General features: G+C 44.6%; 1 protein-coding gene across 1 annotated transcript in view; it reads right to left on the bottom strand.

Moving 5' to 3' along the window:
• GMEB2 (glucocorticoid modulatory element binding protein 2) overlaps positions 1 to 16289 on the bottom strand; it is a 2829650-nt gene that overhangs the window by 1804383 nt on the left and 1008978 nt on the right. The window contains exon 4 of the mRNA XM_044056980.1: positions 13992 to 14122. Within this exon, the coding sequence (XP_043912915.1) occupies positions 13992 to 14122 (131 nt within the window). The remainder of the gene's footprint in view (positions 1 to 13991; positions 14123 to 16289) is intronic.

Here is a 16289-nt window from a genome sequence, read left to right as displayed (position 1 = left end):
AGCCAAATGGCAATGCTGAGAATTGATAATGCTCTGGCCCTGCAAGAAATCTGAGGTATCTTCTGCAGCTGTGTCTGATAGGGACATGCAGGTATGCCTCCTTGAGGTCCAGAGTAATCAGCCAAGACCCCTTGCCCAGCATGGGAAGGAGTTGCTGTATAGTCAGCATTTTGAACTTTGGTACTATGAGAAAGGTGTTTAATGCGGACAAATCCAGTATTGGTCTCCATTGAGTTTCTTTTCTTGGAACAAGGAACAGTCTTGAGTAAAACCCCTGGCCTTGTTCTTGTTGTGGAACTCTTTCTATTGCTTTGATCTGAGCAAGCAGAGAAATTTGCTTGATAGCCTCTGCTCTCTGGTTTTGTGGTAGGTTTGGCATGCCTTGTTTTCTTGGTAAGGTATGAAAGTGGAACCTGTAACCTTGGTCTATAATGTCCAAAATCCATTTGTCCTTTGTCAATTTGTGCCAACTGTCTGAAAACAGAGATAATTTTCCGCCCAAGGGAGCTTCTATTTGCTCCTTGGTCAGCGGAAGTAGAGGAAAGTCATTGAGATTGTCCCTGTGGGGCAGGGGAGACCCATGTGTCACTTCTTTGGTTTGCTGGTTGCCATTGTCGTCCTCTGTAAGAACCTCTGTATTGTCCTCTTCCTCGGCCACGCCTGTTTTTACCCCTTTGAAATCTTTCAGGATTAGGAAAGGACCAGTTTTTAGAAGGCCAATTCCTGCTGAATCTGGGTGGCTGAACCTGGAGGAAATCTTTGACCGTCTGAACATATTTTGCTTTTTCCTCGATGGACTTTAACACATCTTTAGCATTAGCACCAAAAAGCTTGTTCTTTTCCAAGGGTGCATCAAGAAGTTTTGCCTTAACATGATCTGGTAGAGGTTGTTCTTTTAACCATGCATGTCTACGAATGACCGCCCCTATCATAGCTGCCCTACATGAAGCTTCCAATGCATCATATCCACACTGCAGAAAGTGACTGCTGACTTGCTGAGAATTATGTACAGCTTCCTGCAAAGACTTCCTGTCTAAAGGGTCAGGAGAGGCCAATGTTTTCTGTAAATCATCTAACAGGTAATCCTGATATTGAAACATATGAAAGAGGCAATTCAGAGCTCTCATAGATAAAGTAGTGGAGGTGTAGACCTTTTCCCCCATCTCTCTAATGACCTAGCTTCCCTGTTGGAAGGCAAAGGATTTTTGGAGGTGGATGCTGAAACCCCTTTAGGTCCCTGAGAAATAGTTTCTAAATCAACAGCATGGGCCCTAAAAAAATGAGAATGTGTTTCTGGAACCCTATAATATCTGTCTGGCTTGGCTGGAGCAGGAGGAAGAGTATCCGGGGTAACACTGGAGTCAGAGTATAGGTCATCCAAAACATCAAGCACAGGAGGTATAGCCAGGGGCCTGTGTTGGGGCTTTTTAAGGAAGGTTCGAAGGCGCTTTCTGGAATCAAAATATTCCTGGCCTTGCCACTTAAAATGTTCCCTCATGGTATGCAGAACTTCCCCAAAAGAAATATCCTCAGGAGGGGAGGCCGAGGGGATGGAATCCTCTGCATCCGAGTCCTCATAGGTCTGGAAGAGCTCTTCCTGGCCATCGGAGTGAACAGAGTCCTCAAAATCTTCATCTGAAAGGATAGGGTCAGAGGGTTCAACCCGGGGCCTCTTATCAGAAGGAGGCTGGGATCCTCTCTCAGGATGGGCCTGTGAACCTCTAATCATGGAAATTAAGTCTGCGGCCATAGTCATGATTTGTGTTTCAGGAGTAGGCTGAGGTAAGGCTTTAGCAGTAAGGTGCTTGGTCTTGCTGGCTGCCTTAGCACGTGTGTAGGCCTTAATAGACATGGCCATAGGAGGCCTAGCAGCTCCATGTGCAGGAGTGACCCTATCTACAGCAATGGTCTTGGGCATTTCCTCGGTTTCAGTATCCGGAGGAAAATCTATAACTGGCGTCGGTGTGGCCTCCGGTATCGGAGGTATCGGTAATGCAGTGTCTTCGGTTTGGAGCAGTGGAATAACCGTCTCAGGGGGAACCGGAGCACTCGCGGTAGGTTTTGGCGTGGAGTCGGTGGAAGACGCGGGCCGAGGATGTCGGTCCCGGTCTTTTCGTTTCTTAGGAGTCTGCGATGTCGGAAGTTCCGACGGCACTGTATAAGCAAATTTATCGCCGAAAAAGTCTTCAGCGAACTCCGCCCGGCGCCTGAGAGTGCGCTTATTGAAGCGAGCACAGGCGACACAGGCCGAGACGTTGTGGTCTGGGCCAAGGCAAGGAAGGCAGTAAGAGTGGAAATCCTTATGAGGTATTTGTTTACCACAAGACAGACAATTGTTAACTTTTTCAGTAATTTCTGACATCGGCTGAGGCAAGGAAAGGTCCCCAATGGGGTACTTAGCTTTTTTGATGACTTTGGATCGAAAAATACAGGAGCTGACCGACCGGCACTTGCGAACTGCTTCTGCTTCGGGCACCGCGCGGCAAGAAAGACTGAAGAAAATGGCGTCGGCTGATGCTTATATACTCCAGCCGCTCTGACGTCGGAGAGAAATGCGACATCAGCCGACGTCGGACCCAGACTTTGGAATCCGGCCGACCAAGGGCTGCCTGAGGCAGGACAACCCATATGTTATGACTGCAGTTGCATTCTTGAAGGACATCAAAGCACAGTGCAGGCTACAGGCAAACTGACTCAACACTGGGCTACATTTCCTATGTGGGAATACACATGTACCTGCATAGATAGCAGGCTCTACAGGCATGTCACATCACAGAGTAACAGACACCTGTGTGAAAGTGCATAACCAAAACCAATGTGAACACAGCCACAGGCACATACGGTAAGCTAGCGTACTATTACAGTATATGGACTGTCTGTTGTACACCATCCTCATATGAGCCACTCACACAACAACCCTACATATACTGGACAGCTACACAATGTGGTCCGATGGCTGTCTGTGGTTTGGGACATGTGTGTGATCGCCCCTATAATCATGTAAACTGATAGGGTGACATACAGTGGAGCAGCATGTAACATCAGATAGAACAGGACCAAGAACAATGACATCTACACAGGCCAAAGTACATATTCATTATACACACACTGTCGACAATTACCAGACTTACACATACCTCAGTACTGTACACACAACCACAGAATGCCCAGGCTATGTCTTCAAATATAACCCCTACTATACATAACATGGGTATCAGTCTGATATCTCACTGGCTTGTCATCAGATATGCTGTCAATGAATATGGTGTACAGAACACATGCACCGCCTACTGCATGACATATGTACAAAGGTTGACAGAGTTGTGGCTGGAGGCACAAACACAGGGCCAATATTGACATGTCGCTGTGATAACCTCATACATTTCCTGTCGTAACAGGGTTTGATGCAACATATGTCCTATGAGGGATATGACGTCAGTACCTCTCCCGGCTGTCACCATCTACTGACTGCAATCCTCACACCACCTTCTGCAGTTGAGAGATAGGTGCTCTGTGGGTAACACAAGGAACACAAGGCACCACATACTGCCCAGTCTGCAGATGACCCTACAGGTGGGAATTCCTCATAAACATAGCACTGACATGACAAGTATTAAAACATGTAGGACAGCCATATCCACACACACCCTGTTAAACAAATATTACCCCAACTGCAGTATAGCAGCACTTACAGTCTGTAGTCAAGACAGGCACATCCCCCTCCTATGTGTTGGCCTGTTTCCACAATGTATGTTGTCAGAGGTAAGTCCCCAATTCATCTATGATGCTGTTTGACAAACAACAGATCTAGTTCCTGCTCACAGTGAATGAAAAGGCCCAACACCAACATGATGTTCCTAGATATTGGAGTGTGTTTCCATGCAATTGGCTATGGGAATGTTACCAAAGCTGTTCCACATGTAATCAGCTAGAGGAGGGCTGTAATCCGTGTAGAGGCCATAAGCTGATCATGAGCATCACTTAAAATACACATGCTGCTGCCTAAGCAAAGCAGGTGTGGGCCTCCACATCCACCAGAGAGGGAGTGGGGGAGGCAGACATAGGCAATTACATGTCAGGGAGGGGTGGGTGAGTAAAACTGAAGCATGTTTGTGTCACACACCTAACAGCACAGGGTATCAAACTCCCGACAACCATGTAGTGCTATCACAGTTCGATGCAGTTACTGGATGCGCCACATGGGTTACCTGCTGTGGAGCACTCAGAACATATATGTGATGGTGAGTGACATCTGCAATAGGGATACGGTAGATATACGGTAGGTGATCGTACACGTGCCTGTCTGCGTAAACAGGTGCCAGCGTCAACACAGGGACTCACACACATTGACACACTTGGCAGGGCCAGAAGTGCAACTCATCACTGGTGGGATTGCCACAACACTTCATTGCGCAGATATCACATGCATCACACGGGTCATACGGAGGTTGTATGGGCAAACAGTATGAGGAGGTGTCAGACATCAGACAGCATGCTTCAGTATACCCTGAGGGGTTGTAGTGAGTGTTGATGTAGATTAACGCAACATACAACACAAACACGAACACACAGGGTGCCAGTTCTGACATGCATGGGTCCATGTCTGCACGGGTGTGTGGTGGTCAACTGTGCCAGCAAGCTGTACAAGGGTAGGCGATGGGTATACTTTGGCATCAGGCCACATGACAATGGTCTGCATTGTGGCTCAGGCCTGTAGTTTCTGCATTTGCCCACACAGGTGGGTATTGCATCCCCATCCAGTCACCTGGGTGACTACTGTGTGTGGCCAGTGCTGTGCATCACTTGCCATGTATGTGTTCCTTAGTCCATGACATGGATGGTATCTGGGAAGTGCAGTGACATATGGAACTGTACCTGGGGTGTCTGGCCCATGTTGTGAACACAGATTATCATCAGATGTGCCAGTCTTGGCCACCTGTGGCAGGAACTGGTAATGGGCAGCAGGTTTACCCTGCACCTACACTGATAGCATGCTAAAAGCATTCCATGATATCAGTGTCATCTGTCCATACAGGGCATGCTGTCAGGGATGGTATGTCCATTGTGAATCACATGTGAAGGCACCACAGGTGGTGCTGGTGTCCATTGGGGAACATGGTGGAGGTGCACTGTCTGCATATACGTGCATATTGGACATATGGGCAGGGTGAAATGGCCTCTGTAGCCCACTACTATCACTGCATAGTTACTTTCAGTGGCCAATATGCAGTGTACTACCCACATATTGGCTGCTGCCTAAACATGTGTGTGCATATGACACATGGATTGAGTGTGTGCTCTGGGTAATAGTGGGGTTGCTAACTATGACTGTCTGGCCTTGATGTCACATGTGTGGCTTTGCACCTCAGCCTTTCAGCTAATTTACATCTGTTATCCCTGTATGGTTGACATTGTAATATATAGCAGGGTCACCATAAAATAAATAAGCAAACCCCCCTCCACATTGCCCATAGGTGTCACACACTCACAGCCACCTCTACACAGGATACGACTCTCACTCACACACACACACACACACACACACACACACACACAGACACCTGTCATGTCTGGGAGTAGAACCCCTACTTAACTAGTTTATTGCACTACACAGTTATACTACGCACCACGGACATTACTGGAGTACTTCTTCCCCAAAGGTGTATTTCACAATGAATGACATCAGCAGGATTACCAAAGAAGGGCATTTCAACTGTACTGCAGGTGACTAGCCTAAAATGCATTGCTTCCTACACAGACAGTGAGACACACACAAAACATCCACAACTGACATGTGTGGGTATGGAACCCATGACCAAGGTCTATATCACACTACAGCATGGAGCTGTTATAGGACGCACCACAGGGATTGCTAGAGAAATCCTTCCCCAAAGGTGAATTTCACAATGAATGATATCAGCAGGATTACCAAAGAAGGGCAATTCAACTGTACTGCAGGTGACTAGCCTAAAATGCATTGCTTCCTACACAGACAGTGAGACGAACACAAAAAATCTACAACTGACATGTGTGGGTATAGAACCCCTAACTGAGGTCTATATCACACTACAGCATGGAGCTGTAATAGGATGCACCACAGGGAATACTAGAGAAATCCTTCCCCAAAGGTGTATTTCACAATGAATGAGATCAGCAGGATTACCAAAGAAAGGCATTTCAACTGTACTGCAAGTGACTAGCCTAAAATGCATTGCTCCCTACACAGACAGTGGAACAAAAACATCCACAACCAATAGAACCCCTAACCAAGGCCTATATCACATTATAACATGGAGTAGTTATAGGTCGCATCACAGGGATTACTAAAGAACTTTCTCCCCAAAGTTGTATTTCACAATGAATGACAGCAGCAGAATTGCCAAAGTAGGGCATTTGAAATGTATTGTGAGTGAGTAGCCTATAATGCATTGCTCCATACACAGACATTGAAACACACAAAAAACATCCAGATCTGCCATGGGTGGAGATGGAACCCTACCACAGTTCTAAATCACACTACAGCAGTACGCAGTTACAGGATGCGCGACATAGATTACTAAGCTACAACCTTCTCAGAGGTGTATTTCTAGGTGGATGACACTAGCAGCCTTGCCAAATTTGAGTATATGAATTCTAAGGAGTGTGAGTACCCTAAACAGCATTGTTCTCTACTCAGTCAGAGAGAGACAGAGACACACAGATTCACACACACACACACATACACATTTGCCAAGTCTGGGGTTGAAACATCTACCTAACTACATTATCACACTACAGCAGTACACAATTACAGGATGCGCTATGGAAACTACTGGGTTATGACTTTCCCAGAGGTGTATGTCTAGGTGAGTGACATAAGCAGCCTTGCCAAAGTTGAGTATATGAATTGTACGGAGTGTGAGTAGACTAAAAAGCATTGCTCTCTACACCTACACCTACCTACACACACACACACACACACATGCGCACTTGCCAAGTCTGGGGTTAGAACACCTACCTATTTATCACACTACAGCAGTACGAAGTTACAGGACACGCTACGGAGATTACTGGGTTATGACTTTCCCAGAGGTGTATTTCTAGATGAGTGACATCAGCAGCCTTGCCAAAGTTGAGTATATGAATTGTATGGAGTGTGAGTAGCCTAAAAAGCATTTCTCTCTACACAGAGACAGACAGACACACACAAACACACACTCACACAGTTGCCAAGTCTGGATTTAGAACTACTAAACTAGTTTATCACTACAGCAGTATGCAGTTATGGGACACACCATGGAGATTACTGAGCTACAGCTCTCCCAAAGGTGTATTTCACACTGGATGACCTCAGCAGGCTTGTCATAATACTGCTATGGGGAGGGCGGTGTGTGCACGGGCCATAACCCATTCATGTAGGGGTTAACATGCCACATGCAGGCACACATGGGGTCATATGTCACAGGTATGTGTATACAGCTACTAGATGACTACTTCCTTGTACAGTCATGTTGCACAGCTGGCACGTGTACCACATCGTCTGGCTAGTATCTGCAGTGAGTGACATCTGCACCTCATGTGTTTGAGGCCCTTTGGCTGTGTGCTGGGTGGGACAGGCCCAGATGGCTCCTTGTCACAGTCACCCTCTTCCACACATCTATGTCCGTCTACCTTTGGCTTATTATAGTGTGTTGTCCTTACATATATGTCTGTATTCCTATCCACTGTGTGTGCAAGGCAAAAGTGGTGCATACTGACATGTGCCTGCACTAAGAACTGCGACTGTCACATATGTCTGGTCCACTGGTGTTTGCAGACATGGCCTTCATGTGTTTAAGTGTGTGAGCATGCCCAGTATGACCTTTCAGTATGTTGTTGACTGACATTGCCTTCATTCCTCTGTGTGTGTGAGCATGCCCAGTATGGCCATCTGTATTGCATGTGTGGATCAAGCCCAGGTAGTTTGTACTGCGGTGCTGACCTTTGTGTTGTACACTGACAGGTAGCATGCTGTGTCTGCAGGGTATCCATCGGTCATTTGGCATTGACTGTTGCTACATTTCTACATAGCGGGAGGGGCACCTGACTGTTTCTACATTTCTACAAAGGAGTGGGGGGGGGCACACCTGACTGTTACTATAAGTATACGTAGGATGGGGGGCACAGCTGACACTTGTACACATAGGACTGTACTGGTATGTCGGGTACTCCATTTCAGTCTATAGTCTTACCTATCATGCTGGCCAGAGGCATACCAGTGTACTACAGATCTTAGCTTTAATTATCTACATATTAGTTTCAGACTTCCTAGCCTTCACAACTTACATTCAACTGACTGGCCTGCTGTAGTCTGTCTGTGTAGGCCTGGGGGTAGGGTTACCCATAGGGCTCATTCAGAGGCCATAGTACAGCATTTGTTTGTGTTTGTCTACAACTTTCCTGCTGGCTGTAACTGTTGTTGGGTATGTAACCCCCCCCCCCAACTGGCACGTGTGAGTCACTTACCTTGTGGGTGTCCCAGTATTGACAGTGTTGCTGCAGGGCTGACTATGTCGGACATAGTACACTCCATATACATGGTTGAGCACAGGTAGTGTCATGTTTGGCATCCGTTTTACTGTATGTGCGGGTCAGAGAGGGGTGTCATTCCCTGGGTCCCTACTGTGTCAGTGCATGTGCTATGCGTTACCTCTTTGCCAAGTTCAGGGTATACTGGGCAAGCCTCCTTCTGTCTACTGGGGCAGGCTCAGGCTGTTCCTCCTCCGTGTCACTCTGTGCCTGTGCAGGCCTTGGCAATGGTGGGGGCCTGTGTGGCCCTGCCCTATGCTATTCTTGCTGCAGCTGTTTCCACAGGTTTATACTGTGTAGCATGGCACATAAAAGGACAATTTGGGTACATGTAGTTGGTGAGTACTGCAAGGCTCCAACAAATGTGTCCAGGCACCAGAACCATGACTTGAGCATCCCAAACACACGCTCTATTATGATTTGTGTTTGTGCGTGTGCCTCACTATGGAGTTCTTGTTTGGGTGTGTGTGCATTTCTGATGGGTGTCATCAGCCATGGCTCCAGTGTGTATCCAGCATCCCCCACTAGGTGACCATCTGGGATGTCCCCATTGGCAAATGTCTGGTACAGCTGCGTTAGATGCCAGATGTGGGAATCGTGGTAGCTTCCAGGGCAGCCAGCACACACATTTATTATTATGCACATGACCTGGTAGTTGATGGAGGGAAAGCCCTTGCGGTTGATGTAGACCCTACCCCACTCACCAGGTGGTGCTTTGATGTGTATGTGTGTGCAGTCTATTGCACCCACTTTCTCAGGGTAGTCTGCTATTTGGTGGAATAGACACATATTGCTGGCCAATGCCTCACAGGTGATGAGGAAATATATGTGCTCACCGACATGTGCTGACATGGCATCCAGGAACTTGTGGAGTACCCTGGATGCTGATGCCTGTGAAATCCCCATCATATCCCCAGTTGGTCTTTGGAAGGTACCTGTAGCTAGTATTCTTAGGCCTACACATATCTTGGTATCCACTGGGATGGGTTCCCCTCTGTTAGTTCTGTGTGTGAGGCATGATCGGCACAGTTCAACAATTTGCTGTAGGAGGTCCCTGTCCACCCTATAGTGCTCCACTATCTTCAGCTCATGTAGCTCTTGGTAGGTTACTCTGGGTCTGTACACTCTTCTCCGTCTCCTCACTGTGAGTTGGTCAGCAGCATTCACATCATCACCACCCTCAGCCTCTTGCACATACTGGTTTATGATATCAAAAGCAGCCCCTAACATTTTTTCTATTGCTTTTGTTTTGTAAAAGCTCCCCGTTCGTATACACTGGTGGTGCAGAGTTTTTGGGAAAACAAGGGGGAAGGGTGTTTGCATAGTTTATAATGGTGTGTTGGGATGGGCTAGTCTGCTGCCTGTGCAATTGGCTGATTCTGATACATTTCACCTACCTTCTACGCTAGTTCTCCTTGATTACCTTCCTACTGCTGTTTTCCCTTCCCATTGCCTCCCTGTTTAAGCCCGTGTGCGTGCTGTGCAAACAGAGTCCACAAATGTGCACACTGCTGCTATTTCGTGGTTTAACTTCTTTTTTCTTCCTGTAAGACCCAGTGCATGGCGCACACACCCGCTTACACTATGTTTAGAGTGCTAGGAAGCTTTAGACACACCCCTAGCTTAGCTGTGCTAAGCTAGGAGCAATCCTGAGCCACAGAGCTCCAATCCACTTACAGTATGCCTGACACACACACCCATGATGTCACCTATATCCTAGTCTTGCACCCAGCTATTTATACTCTTACACTCTTAGGACCTGCTTCACACCCTGGGGAAAACTGGGATTCACTACTCTTCCCCTCATTTGCATAGAATTGCCTGCTAATGCATAGTTACATGCCCCACACTGAGCCTCCCCCCTTAGCAACCAATACTCACTGGCCTGGTTGTCTTCTGCCTGCCATTGACTTGCATGGCAGAATACTGCTTTTAGTTAGAATGCTTATTTTAGGTTTATTTTATTATTTTCCCCCTGATCCTGTTTGCGTGCCGCTGCCCTATGCTTAAGCAGGCAAGATCAGCGAAAAAAAATAAAAGTTGTTTTTTTTATTTTTTAAACATTTTGCAATGCCAATGGCCTTCTACTTGGCCATTGGCATGCTTCCTCAATAATATGCAGCCTTTATTTGAAGCTGTCATAGCTCCATTTTGTAGTTTGCAGAAATGTACTCGATTACTAACGTGCACTTGTTCTGCACTGACAGCTGCCGGTTTCCTGTATTGCAAATTACCCTAATTTGGATGGTTTTCACCTGCAAATGAGGGAAAGTTGCATAAAGGAGCTTGGTCCGTGCAGGATTAGCCAAAGAGTTCACGTGCACGTCCCGGGAGCTCGTTCCTGGATCGCACATTGGCCATACTGCCGAAAATAGCTCTTAGGCTAATCCTGCACGCTATTAAGGGCTTTGTAAATCCGGGGGTTAGTCAAAGCCTTTGCTTTGACAGCAAAGATATATCATTAAGTCTGGAGTGTTTCTCCCCAGGCCTCAGCTGAAAATTAGCTTCGTTCCAAGTCGGACTTTCCCGGTAAACAAATGTTAAATAAAATAAATAAATAAAGTTAGTAAGAATCAAGGTTCTGCAAAGAATCTTGGGCTTATCATTCATGATGGCAAAATATTTCACTTGAACACAGACATGGCAAACATACTCTATTCTTACTTTAGCAGTAAAAATAAAGGTATAAAATCTTACTAGGAATTTCAAGTTGAAATTTTGGATACTGATCTTTGTCCCGTACTGACAACAGACACAGCGACCAGTTCCTTCGCAAAGATTAAGGCTAATTCTAGCCCAAGTCCAGACGATGTCCAAGCTTGCTTATGGACATATTTATCTAAGGGTATGAACATCAAGCTTACCACTATATTTAAGCTACTACTGCCATTGGGAGTGGTTCCTATGATTTGGAAACTAGAGAATGTGCTGCCTGTACACAAAGGGTGGACCATCTGATATGATTAATAACTGTATGACGTTAACAACGCTTAACATCTCTTACTGGGTTTGAACAATGCCTTTTATGTCTAATAGGTGAAAACAACTCTGTATAAGTATTACTGGATATTTGCTAAAATGACTATATAGAAAGAAATACAGATATGCATTTACAAACTTGGTACAAATCAGTATGTTCTGGATTCTGAAACTGATATTAAGGGTTTATTTACATCTATCCAAGCCACTTGATAGACTACTGCATTGTGTTACTATTTACTCAAATGTTAAAGTTATTAATTGACCCACGTATTAAGTGGATGTAAAACTGTTTCAATAACTGACATCAAGAGTCAAGAATTAACTACCAATCTGAATGGGAGGCCATCCACACTGGGGACCCACAGGGATCGGTTTTGATTCTGTTATATATATATTTTTTAACACGGCCTTTTCACACCTCCCAGTAGCAGATTCCTTCCTGGTAGCGAATAAGTATCAATAAGTATCTGGTAAAAGCATTTAATAGGTTGATAGAGCAAGGGTTCAAAATATTAAAAACGTCTCAACAACAGTGATTGCCTTTCTGACTACATTATTTATAATACATGTAAAACCTGTGACAGAATATATTCTACTCCTCTGCTCCTACAGCAGCTTTGACTTGCTTATACTTGAATGTATACAGCAAAAGTGCTCCCGAAAAATTTCATTTATACAATCAACAATTAAACAGCATGGGTCTTTATCTCATCAGTTACAGGCATTTAAAAGGAAAGTTATGCCTTGCTTACAGAGCACTTAATAATGAGGCACTCCACATGCTAATGAATGTTGAGTTATTATAGCCCAAAGCTAATTCTAGGGGTGGTAATTATACTGTTAGAATATACAAATGTAAGACTGCTTTCTGATGTACACACACCAAACTCCCACTACCTATCTGACAAGCTGACTTATTAATTTTAAAACTATGGTAGATTAATGGATGGGACAATTAGTATAGTCATTAAATCCAAATTCTGTGCTTTAATTAGCCTTTGGTCAATACGCAGTCATCTCTGAGTTATGAACATGTAGGCTGCACTCCAGACTCTCCTTGTAACAGTAAGGCCCTACTGAAACTGCTCAGTTAGAAGTCTTGGGAAAGTTACAATACTGAGAGAAGGGGGCAAGGTGCTGCTTTGTGCAGCAAAGTGGTCTTTAGCTCAGCTGGGTGGTGAAGGTTTCACCTTGGTTCAGCACTTTTGAAGCACATCAGTACTAAAGAGCTAGTTGAACAACCATGCAGTACCCAGTCAGATGATGGATAGTGTGTGCTTTGGGATCAAATTAAGGGCACTAAGGCCATAGTCACATATTTCCAATGACTTGCTTCTATGGAGTGGACCTGTGACCAGTTACTTCATGACGTGCAGCTCTGTGAAGCCCAGCCAAATAGAGCACAGAAGTATGCAAGTCACATCAACTTACAAACAAAGAAGGCAAAACAGCCAATCATCAACAGCTTGGAGATCACAATTTTACAGAAGACTCAGCTGAGTTCCCTAATCTCACAAAGCAATACAGAAGAAAAGCAGTCTACCTTCTTACAATTAACTACAAATATAAACAATATAGTAGCTTAAACACACGATTCAGTCAAGTTTCTTTCTCTCACAAAGTGAGTCAATAGCTGGTAGAGTTAACACCTGAGCAGCAGCTCTTGTCTAATGTGGCCAACTCAGAAGTTTTATGTTACAATTAAGTTAGAAATGTTAAGTAAAGCCACCATTAAGGTCAGCATTGCTAAAAGGTCTGTATGAAGTTGCTACCATACTTCTATGGCATTAACTATAAGCACATGTCTCAATAGCATTTATCTCTTGACAAAATATCGGTTTGAAACTTTGACTACTTTGCATACTGCCCATCAAGGAGTTCTACCAGAGGCAAGTTGTTGCTTGCACATGTGCAAAAGCTAATATAACACACCAGCTTCCTTTGCAAGGTGAGAGCAAGATGTCCTACACCTTAAGAGACCCATACATAATGCTTCTTCTGGCATGTTTCTACTATCTAGACTACCTCAGTAGAAGGAAACCTCATACATATTTCTATGCATACAGGTTTATTTAAGTTATGAAATGTCTTACTGTATGAGATTAAGGATTTCAGATAAAGGCAAAGTACAGAGAAGTAAGTTGCTCAACTACGGAAGCCCTCTTTAAAACATAGTTGACAGGCAGGTAGCCATTAATAAATACGTTATTAAGGATAAAATTCACTCAGCCACAGAATGCCACTTGAAACAGTTAGGTCTGCACTCTTCAAACTACTTTGAGATGCAGGAGCTCTGAGTAGCGGTAGCCCAGATAACTATGGTTGCAAAGACTGACTCCACTCTCTGCTAAATTAGTACAGAGCCACAGTACTGCCACCTCTAGATGTCACCACCCAATACTGATGGCTTGGATACACAGCAGAAAATGTACTTACAAATATACTTGTCTGTTTCTCCTCACCTGGACACATTTGACATTAATCCCAGGACAAACAAATTTCCTCCAGATCAAACTGGCTTTGCTCTCCCCACAGGTTATGGGGTAAAAAATCTCTGGTTCTGTGTTCTCCTCTTCCTCTGCCATTTTCATCTCTGGAAATAACAGAAACCGAAAAAAAAAATACAATTTAATTATTTAATTATTATAGTAATCTGGTTAATCCCCCCAAAACAAATCCCACTAAAGGCTCTCCATTTATTGACTCTCTGTACCTGGTTATTCTGGTAAGACAAGAATGTTGATTGCCACACAACAGTCTCCAATGTGCCTCACATAACCCATCCCCAAGGTAAAGAAAACGAATGCCCTACGCTTCATTCAGAATTCATTTGACAGTGATTATCTAGGTCAAATGGAGAAGTACACAACATACAATATAAAACTGTAATCCCCATACAACAGCTCTGATGAAATTTCAACTTGCAACATTTCCAGCTTGGAATATTTCTGATTTGTCTTTCCCCGCAAAACCAACTAAGTTGCACAATCTACAAATCAGGAAACAAGAACACAACATACAGCTGTTCAGACAAAGGGAAAGTGGAAAGGTGACAAGCATGCAGTATCTTTGGAGGGCTTCTGCAGCAGCAAACCTCCTTGGAGCAAAGCAGAGCCCTGAAGTACCAAAAGAATAACTCATACAGTCATTCTGCAGTCATGTTTGCAGATGAAGGTTCCTCTAAAATCATAGAGAGTAAAATCTTTGTGGGATAACACTTTTAAATGCAAACATTTTTCCTGGATAAAACATAAGTCAACTTAGGCTGAGACATAAGAAAAAGTACAGTTGTGTACACTTACCATAAATGTAGATGTTCGAGTAGATGTTCAAGTGTATTCACTGTTGCAGTCATTACATTTGGGTAATCCTGCTGGCAGGTTGCCCTCAGCCAGCCTGAATTCCAAAACTTGGGTCCTGCATTGGCTGATGTCGCCTCTTCCCTGACATCAAGTAGTCAGGGGTATAAAAGAAGCAGCCAATGCCATTTTCTTCAGTTTTTCTTACCCCAGATGTCAGATGCCCCCAAAAAGGGTAGCCAAACTTTATGTATATATTCAGAAATACACCAATATAAATTCTACCTTCATCTATAAGCAAATACACCACAAAGGTTGTATAAATCAGAGAAGGAACGATAAGATCCAAAGAAAAAAGGGGGAAGGCGGGTGGGTAACCTGGACTGCAACAGTGAATACACTTGAACATCTACATTTATGGTAAGTGTACACAACTGTACAATGTTCTTCATGTTTCACTGATGCAGTCATTCCATTTGGGTAGAGTCCCAAAGCTATGGTTGGGAGGCTGGAGCTAGACAGCAGTAGGAGCAGCTATGAGGCCCTGCATAACTACAGCGGCAAAGCCTGCCCTGGATTTAGAGTAGAGTGGCAGATGATAATTCTTTGTAAAGGTGTGCACTGAACTCCAAGTAGCTGCCTCTAAAATGTCCCTGGTTGGTACTACCCTGAGAAAGGCTGCTGAAGTGGCTGCAGCTCTGGTGGAATGTGGCCTAATGCCCTTAGGCACTGGCTTGCCATGGTGTAAATAGCAGAAACGAATGCAGTGGCCTAACCACTTAGAAATAGTCTGCTTTGAGATAGCCTTTCCTTGTGATCCTGCAGCATATGCCACTAGTAATTGCTCTGTCTTCCTGAAAACTCTGGTTCTGTCCAAGTACAATCTAAGCTGTCTGCGTACGTCCAAAAATGCAGAATTCTCTCCCCCTTGTTCTGTGGATTTTGGTAAAAAGTTGGCAGATGAATAGTTTGGTTAACAGCCACACTGGACACCACTTTAGGCATAAATGTTGGGTTTGTCCTCATGGAGACCCTGTCTGGATGAAAAATGATAAAAGGTTCCACAGCCATGAGCGCCTGTAGCTCTGAAACTCGTCTTGCAGAAGTAATTGCTAGGAGCAGAGCTGTTTTCCAAGATAAAAACTTTATATCAGCAGTAGCAGCTGGCTCAAAAGGAGGCAGGGTGAGCTTTTCCGAGACCCAAAACTTTGGAATTCAGGCCGGCTGAGGGCAACCTGCCAGCAGGATTACCCAGCTGTAATGACTGCAACAGTGAAACACGAAGAACATCTATCATTTCTTTTGCTGATGCTTAGCAAGCGAACACAATGGATGAAATCTTTAGTTTGCAATGAATGTTGCTGCTGTGGAGGTCTATTATTCTCTGCAATAACTGCATTAAATTAAAATAACTCTGTCATGTTTTGGAAGGTAAGAAATTACATGATTAACCTTCACATT

Source organism: Protopterus annectens, chromosome 14.part0 (assembly GCF_019279795.1).
Source record: "Protopterus annectens isolate FY-2018-M chromosome 14.part0, PAN1.0, whole genome shotgun sequence".
Classification (NCBI taxonomy): Eukaryota; Metazoa; Chordata; order Ceratodontiformes; family Protopteridae; genus Protopterus; species Protopterus annectens.
This window is presented reverse-complemented; position numbering and strand designations above follow the sequence as displayed.